The 10,925-nt window shown below is 39.9% G+C and overlaps 1 protein-coding gene across 2 annotated transcripts in view; it reads right to left on the bottom strand.

Moving 5' to 3' along the window:
* MTREX (Mtr4 exosome RNA helicase) overlaps positions 1–10,793 on the bottom strand; it is a 52,078-nt gene extending 41,285 nt beyond the window's left edge. Inside the window, exons 1-11 of one of the 2 annotated variants that reach the window (XM_075447345.1) lie at positions 10,645–10,793; positions 10,104–10,235; positions 8,653–8,719; positions 6,387–6,449; positions 5,732–5,844; positions 4,710–4,884; positions 3,636–3,726; positions 3,145–3,269; positions 1,834–1,932; positions 956–1,058; positions 687–818 (exon numbers count right to left, since the gene is read on the bottom strand). In XM_075447345.1, the coding sequence (XP_075303460.1) occupies positions 687–818; positions 956–1,058; positions 1,834–1,932; positions 3,145–3,269; positions 3,636–3,726; positions 4,710–4,884; positions 5,732–5,844; positions 6,387–6,449; positions 8,653–8,719; positions 10,104–10,235; positions 10,645–10,760 (1,216 nt within the window). In that variant the 5' untranslated portion in view covers positions 10,761–10,793. Of the gene's footprint in view, positions 1–686; positions 819–955; positions 1,059–1,833; positions 1,933–3,144; positions 3,270–3,635; positions 3,727–4,709; positions 4,885–5,731; positions 5,845–6,386; positions 6,450–8,652; positions 8,720–10,103; positions 10,242–10,644 lie in introns of both variants that reach the window. The other variant, XM_075447344.1, reaches the window with a different exon arrangement.
* Between the last annotated feature and the right edge of the window lie 132 nt (positions 10,794–10,925).

Below are 10,925 nucleotides of genomic sequence, written 5' to 3' on the forward strand. Positions count from 1 at the left end.
TGCACTATTTTGCAACACTGAACAAAAATGTGCAAATACTGGAGCAAGTAAGAACCCTAAACAGCTCACAAACATGAAACAATAGCTGATTTACAACAAATTCCTTGTATTTGTTACAACTCTCAACATTTCCAAGAAGCAATGAACTTAAACCTATTTTCCAAGCTTGGTCTTAATCCAAAATGCAATAATCTTCTTTGTTTACCTTTTGGGTTTTCCTTTGAGAAAAAGGGTGAGGAAAGAAGGAAAGAAAACTGGATTGCCCAGTTGAGAAAGAACAGTATAGTGGTTTGTTATAAAGTTGTTTTGACTTTGAGACAACACTCATTTTTCTAACAGACATAACATCAACATTTTGGGAAATACATTTGTTATAATCAGTCTCCTCCCATTATAGACAGACCTTTCCAGGAACTCTTGTGCTATTCTTACAGTGAACAGGATTTTGGAGAAAGAAATAAAGTTTAAAACAGAGGAACAATTCTACATTGTGATGACTAAGTACTCTTTGTCCACCAACAGTTTCCTACTGAAAACAGCCTGATGTACCAGCACAGTACATGAAAAAGCAATACGTATTTTTCATTCGTTTTTACACAAAAAATCCCAAAGGAAATAGAAATAGGTAACCAGAGTAACATTTCACATCAAAACTGTGAATAAAACTGTATTTTATTTCTCTGTACCTGTATTGAAATCTAACTTAGTCATCTGAAGTGCATAGGCTTCGCAGTCTTTCTTACTGAAGCTGAAAATAATCACAGGTTGGAAATTCCTTTCCATGATCATTTTCACAATCTTAAAAACATTTGAAGGACCTGCAGAGAGATTACATTAATTTAAATGTAATTTTAGCAAAAAAGTATCTTACAGAATAATTGAGACACAAGCACAACTTGCATACAACTTTGCTGTATTATACAAAAAGTTACTTTAGAATGAGACTCAAACTCACCTTTCGTTCCTCCTTTCCTGCCTTTCTGGTCCCCTTTTGCTAAGTCTCCTGCATCTCTAAGCACTTGCATTGCGGTATTAAAATTATCTTCTCTGAAATCTCCCTAGATATAAAACACAACCTTTGTAAACAATTACTTCTTACATAGCCCACTTAAAAATACTAAGTACTTTGCATAGCCAGTACCATTACCCCATATGTATGGGCAGCAGGACAGAAACAATGCATAAGCTAGCAAGTGAGTTTACTAGGTCAGTGGCACAGCTCCGAGCTGTCCTGGTGTCTCTAAAGTTATTGCTTGTTGTTCTATCCACACCATCAACCACGCTACACCTGACGAACCACACAGTACCAACACTGACATTTACGAATGTCTGCATGAAACTACACCGCCCAATGAAGACCTAGGTTCAAGTGCAGTATTACTGTCTATGGCATTAGCTACTGCTGTGAAAGCCAACAATGAATTTTAAACAAGGCGTTACTTCAAAATCACCTAAAGACATAAAAACATTTTGCCCTCTAAATCAAAATAAAATCTAAATGCTACTAAGTTTTGAGTGAGAAACAGTACAAGAAATGTTAACAACTTTGAAGATTTACAGAAAGCAGCATGCACTTTAGAAAACAAGGATGAGGGCACTTAAGACATCTCAGTAAAGTATTACTCAGCTGACCACATGACATTAAATAATAAAACCAATCTCTTCTATAAGTCTCCAAAAATCTCACAGCAGTTCAGAGATCATTGTTACCTATCTGCACTTGATTTTAACACAAACATCCATCGTACAGCCAATACAAATTTTGCAAGAGATCAAGCTTGTTGAGTGATGGGTGAGGAAAAAGATCTTTCAAACAAACTGAATATTCTTTACATTTTCATCAACAACCAGATGGAGTCCATCTCCTCCTGCTGGGAATATATAATGTTGCAGTGGAGTGGGTCGATAGTCAGTGTAAATCACATGGCAAGGCTATAAAGAAAGAACACCATACACATAAATACTTAATGTTTCTAATTGCATTGTAAAAACACTTGTTTAATGGAAAATCCAATACATTACTACTAAAATACATCTTCCTAAAACCCAGAAAGTAAGACTCATAGAAACTAAGACAACAAATTTTCTTTCCTGAACGTGGATTTTGTACTAATGATGTTGCTTAAGAAAATGAAAGTTTGCGAATCCTTTGGAAGAACACAAATTCCTTCTCATGAACACAAAAAGTAAGGACAGGTAATATTCCCTTCTGTATTATTACACAGACTCAAAATCCTAACACCTTTTAAAAACAAAGGAAAAACTGTCAATTTCTATTTTGTAAAAAAAGCCTGCAGTATTTCTTACATCACCTAAAAAAGGCACACAGTAGACTTTTAAAACTATTGAAGGTTTTAATGCACGGAGAAAGCTTGTTTAGAAAAAAATAAACAAAAGGCTTCCTTTCAAACATTAAATATTACATAAATCTGCTATAAAAAATAATCAGAGTCTAGCGTTCTGCAAAACAAAGTCACGGTTTTGTGCCAAGCTTAAACAGACATCCCTACACTATGCTCCTTTCATCACAAACAACATAAGAATCAGTCTATGGGGTACTTTTAAAATTGGAGCAACCTCTTGTGCAAATCAACTTCCCTAATTCTAATTCCCATATTCTTTGCTGCAAAAACGTCTCTTAAAAAAATAGAACAAAATAAAACTAATGGTTACGGGACAGGACAGATCTCTTACATTCCTCTTTTCTCACTTTGTCTGCATGCATATATAAATAGTATTTCCTATGGATTTATGATTTACTCTTTGATTTACACATGATGTTTTCACAGAGCTCTTCAAACAAATTCTCCAAATACGCTCTAGTCTATCAGCCCTATGCAAATCATAGCACATTCATCGTGTTTCGTAGTTCAGAATGTTTGCCGAAATCAAGCTGGTGTCTATGTAAGAGTGGAAAATAATCTCTAAGGTAACAGCTTTAATGCTGCTATGTAGCAGCAACAGCCAGTATAGCTGCAAAAGTTCAGGAACACAGCCACACAAGCCAGGAGTGACCTACACCACAATTTATAAGCAGTAAGATGACGACTAAAAAGACACTCAAAGGCTTAGTTCTCATCAACCAAAGAGACAGTATAATGCCACAAGACAACAAGCATAGGTATAGCACATCAGAAACTTTACTTGTTTGTGAAGATGGCAGATCCATTCAGCAAACTGACGGGCATTTGGAATAGTTGCAGAAAGGAACACATAATGAACATTGTCAGGGAGCAGAATAATTGTCTCTTCCCAAACCACACCACGTTCTGAAAATGGAAAAGTCACACAGGAAATTTATGTGATTAAAACCTATTTTTCAGCTCTGAAGCCAAAGAACAGCATGCTTAAAAAGAAAATAAAACCAAAACTAAACGAAGCCTCCCCCACACCAATAGGGTATTATCAAATGCCCTCAAAGTGGCTTTTGCTTTCACAGTGAAAATGCAGGCTGCGACACAAAATAACTACCTAATATACATCCAGTACAAAACAAATTCTGAAAGATTTATGCACCTAGATGACTGATTTCAAGAGAGAGAACAAAGATTTAATTCTTCAGAAGAAAAAAAACTTTTTCTTGGGGAAAAAAAAAAAAAGATTTATTGAAAAGAACAACTGTACATATAGGATACCTGAATCTCTCATGTAGTGGATTTCATCAAAAATAACCCATGCAACTTCTCGCATAACCTCAGAGCCCCTGTAGAGCATACTTCTCAAAATCTAGAAAAGGAAAAAAAAATTTAGATCCATCACATGAAATAACAACAGTCACATGTCACAGACATGTCAGTAAGAAACTGACAGAACTTCTGGTTCATTTACACGGCAATTTGAAATCTTATTTTGCACAAAACTTAAAAGCATTTGAAAACTGGCTGTGAGATGCTTTCCAAGTTGATTCCAATCTAACAAATCTCATGAGATGAGACAAACTGGTTTCCCTGCAAGAAAAAACACTATTTTTCTCCCAGCCTCTATGTGTCAGCATATTTGTTACAGGTCTGCAGATCTACTTCTGTCAAGCCGCCTTCTTCACTCATCCTAATCAATAAGCTCTGTGTGATTAAGAGGAAATCTTTTGTAAGAAATCAAGTCATCCTGTCTCTCCACTCCAATCTTTTCCTACCAAGAGTTTTCTCTGTAAGACTCGCTACTCCTTCGAGGTAAAGACAGAAAGAGGAAAATTCCAACTCATGGCTGGACACATTTCTACAACAGAAATATGACCAAACTGTGCCAACAGTACTTCGTTACCAAAGGTGGAAAGCTGTATATTCCTGGAGTACTAACATCTAGCATGAACCACTCAACTATCACTCAATGATTTTTCTCTCCTCATTTTGTTTCCCTAGAACAAAATACTGACCCTGCTGGATTCAGTAAGTCTGACTGGCTTTCAATACTTCACACCTACCCAAAGAAAAGTCGTTGTCCTGAGTATTCAGGCAATTAAGTCCTGCCTTTCTCCACGTGAGAATGAAAGCTCCTGGCTGATAGGCCAAAAGCATGCATTTACAGCGATTTACCTAACTTTCCCAATAACCAAAAATTAAAACATTAAAGGGAGGCATAATGAGCTTTGTAACATTTTCTGCCTTAATTTGGCTTATTATGGTAACTTGAATATTTTCATATTAGACCTCCTCAGCCAAAAAAGGATAGAAGAAAACACGGAGAGATCAAGAATTAATGCCTGATCTTACCTCAGTTGTCATTACCAGACAAGAAGCTGTAGGATTAATAGTGACATCCCCAGTCATCAAACCAACATCCTGAAATTCTTCATACATCTCACGGTACTTTTGATTACTCAAAGCTTTAATTGGACTCGTAAATATCACACGCTGTTTCTCCCTCAAAGCCAGGGCAATTGCATACCTGTATTCAAACATTGTACGCATTAAAGTTGTCAGGAAGACATTTAAAGCATATTAGTTTCGTCTAATCTTCTTCTTAAGAAAATAAAATAAAATTAAATTAAATTAAAGAAAATAAGCAATTCAGACCACCAGTAGAATGGTATGAAGTATTTCACACCTAGATTTTTAAGTGCAATGTTAACCCAATTATCTCTGACCTTTGGAGAGAGACAAATCATTGACAACAAGCTGACTGATATTTATGGACAGGAAAGCCTATCTAGTTTAATCTAAAAATCCAACTGTCACTGCTTCATGACAAAATATTACTATTTGAACCCATATAATACATCTACATGTACATCTCACTTCCCACCTCAGGTCAGCAACTGTCCTCAGTCAGACCAAACCCTGACATAAAATGTATGCTATCTTTTAAACATTTCTTGCCTGATAAACACTAAGTTGCAAATTAAATCAAACCAGTGCTTCTGACAAAGCAAAGAAAACTCAGAAGAAACTTCTTATTAGTTATAGCCATAGGCTAGAAAACAAAGGTATTTTCTTCTAAATCCACGCAATCTGTATTGCAGAAACTTTCCTTTCAGTCTATACAATATCATCTCAACAAAACCAGTTTGCTTAAAAATAAAAGGTAAGCTTAAACATTACTTAAAGCCTTTCACTACCCACTAAACAAGAGAAAGGGATAGTTTTTATATTCAAGAGTAGTTAATTCATTCTAACAATGATGGTCCAAACTTTGTATGAAGAAACTGAGACACAACAGCTACTGATGGTTCAACCAAATGACATGACAAACATCACACCATTCTTTTACTAGAGCCTGTCAGAAAATTACTTACTCTGCACAAACAGTTTTACCAGCTGATGTATGAGCCGACACTAACACAGACTGGTTATTATCTACACAAAGAATAGCTTCTCTTTGAAACGCATCAAGAATAAATGGATATTCCTAAAAAGAAAGAAAGCAAACAACATTACATATTTTTAACACAGACTGTTACTTACACCTAATTAATTTTGTAACTGATCTAGTGTGCAAATTACAGTCAGAAATGAAATCCTGCAAATATGTGTAACTTCAACTGATCTCAGTCCAGGATTTTGCAATTACTTTGAATTTACATAATATTATCTAATACCACACTTAAGATCTTTGCTTATGTCTTTTTGTCGTATCAAATGAAAATCTTGCCCCAGTGACCGAATTTTCTCTTTTACTAATTTAGGAAGAGAAACTACAGCGTACAACTGAAGCCACTGCTCAATGTAGAACAGAATTGAAATCACAACAGCCTATCTACCCCATTCAACCACATAATTTTACACTGCCAAATTTAAAACACAGAAACACCAATCTTACTTGCGACAGGCCATCTTTTCAAGATACTCTCTTCCAAGCCTTTCTGACAACGTACATCATTTTTTTCCTCTACCCTCATCTACTGTCTAAAGCATAAGCAGAAAGAAAAATAAATGCAATTTATCACTTACTTTTGCAGCTTTTCCAGTTCTTGGCTTCAGACCTGTGAAGTCTTCATCTGCTGGAAGTGCAACCTACAAAATATATTTTAAATAAAAATAGTTGCAGAATTCTCAGTGTCCACTCCAGTGATGCGGCAAGCTATGAAGAGCTGGGGCTGGGGATGTAAAGCGCGTGTAAACTACAGAATCTCTATTATCTTGTTTCGATGGGCTCATGTGTCAAGGCTTCCTTCTTTCCTTCCTCTCAGTTTTTCAACCCATGTATCTATCCTCCTATTCCATCAATGCTCCTTCTCTCACTTCTCCGATACTCCCTGCCGTCTTGTGTGAAATATTTCCACTTCACCTACTTTGAAACTTTAGCTCTTCAGGCCAAGACACAGTCATCGCTTCTGGCCAATGGACATTAGAAGCAACTGCTTAGCTCACACTGATTACACTCTCTTTCCAAGGACAATGTATTTATACAGATGAAGTTCCTGTTCCTGCCAATACCTAACATTCATTCATACTAAATATTTAAGCTCTCTTCAGTTACCAAGCGATGGCAAACCTCTACCAGACATCTAAACATAACAAAGACTGTACAGATGCATGGGTTTTAAAACCTGTATCATCAATTTTATATACAGTTCCTTTATTACAAAGGTCTAATCATACAGAGTCCTTGAATGTGACTGTAATTAACTTGAGCTAGTTCTGGAAGACAGCGCAGAACGAAAATGAGCATAAAAGCAGAAGGAAGTTAAAATTTACATATTTAATTCTCATAGAAACTCTTTCTGACAATCAACTTTGGATGAAGGATGATTAAAAAAAATCAGCACTAACACTGCAGTTTTTCATATTTTAAATTGTGTTTACGTCTATTGGCACAATTCGAAAACAGATAGTTTTATTTTCCTTTTACATTAAGAAACTTTTTTACCTTTTTACCAAAATGTAGTTTTCAACAGTAATCAGCCTCACAAGAAAGCCTTCCATTCTTGAATCAGAATAGCAAAGTACTTCAATGCACTGCTCCACACTTAGATTGCACTACGAACACAGACCTGTTCTAGAAAACAGTAGGTTTTCCTCCTTAACAAGAGCACTCAGGACGTGCTTAGAACCTTTCAAATATGGAAACCTATCAACATTATCATTGAGTCTTTTACAGCCACTTCTTTTATTGCAAGCATCATTCAAACTGCTTCTGGTAAGATGACCTATTAATTTTTCAAGTGCATTTTGCACATACTCAATGCCAGATACAGACGTCAATCTCATTACAAACCTGTTCTACCTTAAATATAATACAAAGTAACATTATCTGCTTGAGGATAGGAAGGCTTTACAGAGGGATCTGGGCAGACTGGATGGATGGGCTGAGGGCAGGTGTATGAGGTTCAACAAGGCCAAGTGCCGGGTCCTGCACTTGGGTCACAACAACCCCATGCAACACCACAGGCTTGGGGAGGAGTGGCTGGAAAGCTGCCCAGCAGAAAAGGATCTTAGGGTAGTGGTCAACAGCCGGCTGAACATGAGCCAGCAGTGTGCCCAGGTGGCCAACAAGGCCAACGGCATCGTGGCTTGTATCAGGAATGGTGTGGCCAGCAGGAGTAGGGAAGTGATCGTGCCCCTGTACTCGGCACTGGTGAGGCCGCACCTGGAGTACTGTGTTCAGTTTTGGGCCCCTCACTACAAGAGGGACATTGAGGTGCTGGAGCCTGTCCAGAGAAGGGCACCGAAGCTTGTGAAGGGTCTGAAGCACAAGTCCTATAAGGAATGGCTGAGGGAACAGGGGTTGTTTAGCCTGGAGAAAAGGAGGCTGAGTGGAGACCTTATCGCCCTCTACAACTACCTGAAAGGCAGTTGTAGCGAAGCAGGTGTTGGCCTCTTTTCCCAAGTAAACAGCGATAGGACGAGAGGAAATTGCCTCCAGTTGCGTTAGGGGAGGTTTAGATTGGATGTTAGGAAAAATTTCTTTACTGAAAGAGCTGTAAAGCATTGCAACAGGTTGCCCAGGGAACTGGTTGAGTCACCGTCCCTGGAGGTATTTAAAAGACGTGTCGATGTGCTACTTGGGGACACGATTTAGTGGTAGGCTTGGCAGTGTTAGGTTAATGGTTGAACTCAATGATGTCAAAGGCCTTTTCCAACCTAAATGACTTTATGATTCTACGATATAATAAGTACAAGTGCAATAAACAATATTACTGTACTGGCAGTAACACACATAATTAATTCTATGAAACAAGCTCATACTTTTCATGTGCATTTTCACTGCACTCACCTCATGTGTACAACCTTCAACAGTTTCCACAGCTTGCACCTTTACTCGAGGCATCAGGTCTGCCAGACTAAAAACATGTTAAGTTAGGATTGCTAAAAATGTGTTTAAATATCGTGTTTTCTTTATAAATGCTAAAGTGTTGAACTTTACTTCAACTGCAACATTAAAAAAATATGTACAAACTTCAAACGGAGAGTTGGCAGAAACTACTGCCAGGACTAAGAATACCTTTCAGTGTTAAAACTTTGCTACTCTATAAATCTACTTTAGTGACTGCTTTGGGATTTGTAACACCTTAAAAAATTGCACCACAAAACAGCACTTGGATCACATTTGTTCACATGAAGTTTTCTGATTAAATGGGGACTTTTTTCCAATATACAACAAGGCAAAATTCAAGACCTGTATTCCCGCTACTCGTTACAACACTGAGTAACAGCAGCCTGACGCATCCCAAGCAGCTGTTCAAAGAGGAGAATCCTCTTTTCTCTATCAGTTCCTTCTCTCACAGCCACAAGAAGTAGTGTCTCACTGCATAAAACAGTGCGGTTTTTCTGATGGTTTTAACTTACTTCGCAAGCTACTGCAGGCACGTACATGTTCTACTAAGACCACTAACACAGCAACTGACTTTGCATTTGGCACCTCTGGATGAATTATTATTCCATGAACCCTCCTAATCCTTTTCGGAACCAATATAACTTCCAAGTTCCCAAGAATCTCTTAAGATACACTAAGCTGAAAAAGTGCCCGCACTGTCCCTTCGATCTGATTTCAAAACGCCACGTAATACCTGTCACGAAGATCTGGCAAGAAAATAGGGAGAGACTTGCAGATCCTAAAGCACACAAATGGCATTCTGGCTTCCTTTCAGCTCCCTTATCTCCCCAGCTGTCAACATGCCCAAGTACAGCCTGCTCTCCAGTCAAACATCTGCCATTTGTGCTCAAATCTAAAAGCTTGTCTGCACTTCAGATTCCAAATATTTAGTGTGGTTATAACCTTACATGCCTCAAAAGCCTTATTTCTGTCTCCTTGGTCAAATTCTTCCTGTATCCCAAGCCAATTTTGTCTTTCAATGGTGTGGTACACAGCAAGCCTGCCTCCTCCCACGTGCTTCACTGTTTAACTCTTGCTATATGCCTAAAAACAACGCAACGGCTTTCACCAAGAACCACTGATCCATATGCAGTAACCACAAACACACAACACATTTCATACTGCAGTTGCCTATCTGTCCACAATATTAAACACACCCAGTGCTTGCTGCTGCTGAAGCTGTACTACCAGCACATCCTCACTTACACAGCTAATAGAAAATCAACTTCATATGCAAATCCATGTTTGTATGAAAACACTGCAAAGACACTTACATCAACTATTCACAACTGGCATATAGCTAACCAGTATGTCTTTCTATGATCTCCTCACGCATTAGGCGAGGCACTTACTTAATATCTTCTGATACAATATCTTCCAATTTCGGCTTCTTTCCCAGAACGGCATCTTCGGTACTATCGACCTCAAGTTCCCTTTTGGGCTTCCCTGCCGCAGCCACTGAGGACTTTTCCTCGGATCGTTTCCTGCCACTCAAACAGACAACAAATTTAACATTTGCCTCTTTTATGTATGTATTTTCAGAACAGAAATCAGGTGTCCTACGGGCAACAGTGATCACGCTGCACTCAGGGCACAACCCCGGGAACTTTACCTACGAAAACCACCGTGGTTTTCAAACCACTTCCCGCATGAGCTTGCCCGCAGGTCCCCCCACTCCCCAGCCGCCCACTGCGGCCGGGCCGGCGACAGTTCTGGGGCCAGGGATCCCAGGAAAGCGCGGCTTTCCCTTTCGGCCGCAGCGAGCCCCCAGTCCCGAGGCCGTTCAGCAGCTCAAACAAGCCGGCAGCTGCAGCCGGGCCCAGCGGCGCGGCCCGAGCCTCAGCCGCCACAGCACCCCCGGCCCCGCTCCCCCGGCCCCCGCCGCGCCCTCACCCCGGCCTCCTGCCGCCTTCGCCGGCGCCTGCTTTGCCCTTCTTGTCGCCGGAGGCGGCGGCAGCCCCGTCCTCCTCAAACACGCTAAAGAGCTCGTCGCCGAACGCGTCCGCCATCTTGCCCGCCGGTCCCAAAATGCCACGCGCGGGTCAGCCTCCCCTCACCCCCCCCCCCCCCCGGATCCTTCCCGCCCCTACCCCGGCGCGGCACCCCGAGAAGAAGTAGCGCCCCCCGCCGCCGCGGGGCACTAGCCCGATCCCGATCCCGGTCCCACCCCGCCA

The sequence above is a fragment of the Opisthocomus hoazin genome, chromosome Z (assembly GCF_030867145.1).
Source record: "Opisthocomus hoazin isolate bOpiHoa1 chromosome Z, bOpiHoa1.hap1, whole genome shotgun sequence".
NCBI lineage: Eukaryota > Metazoa > Chordata > Aves > Opisthocomiformes > Opisthocomidae > Opisthocomus > Opisthocomus hoazin.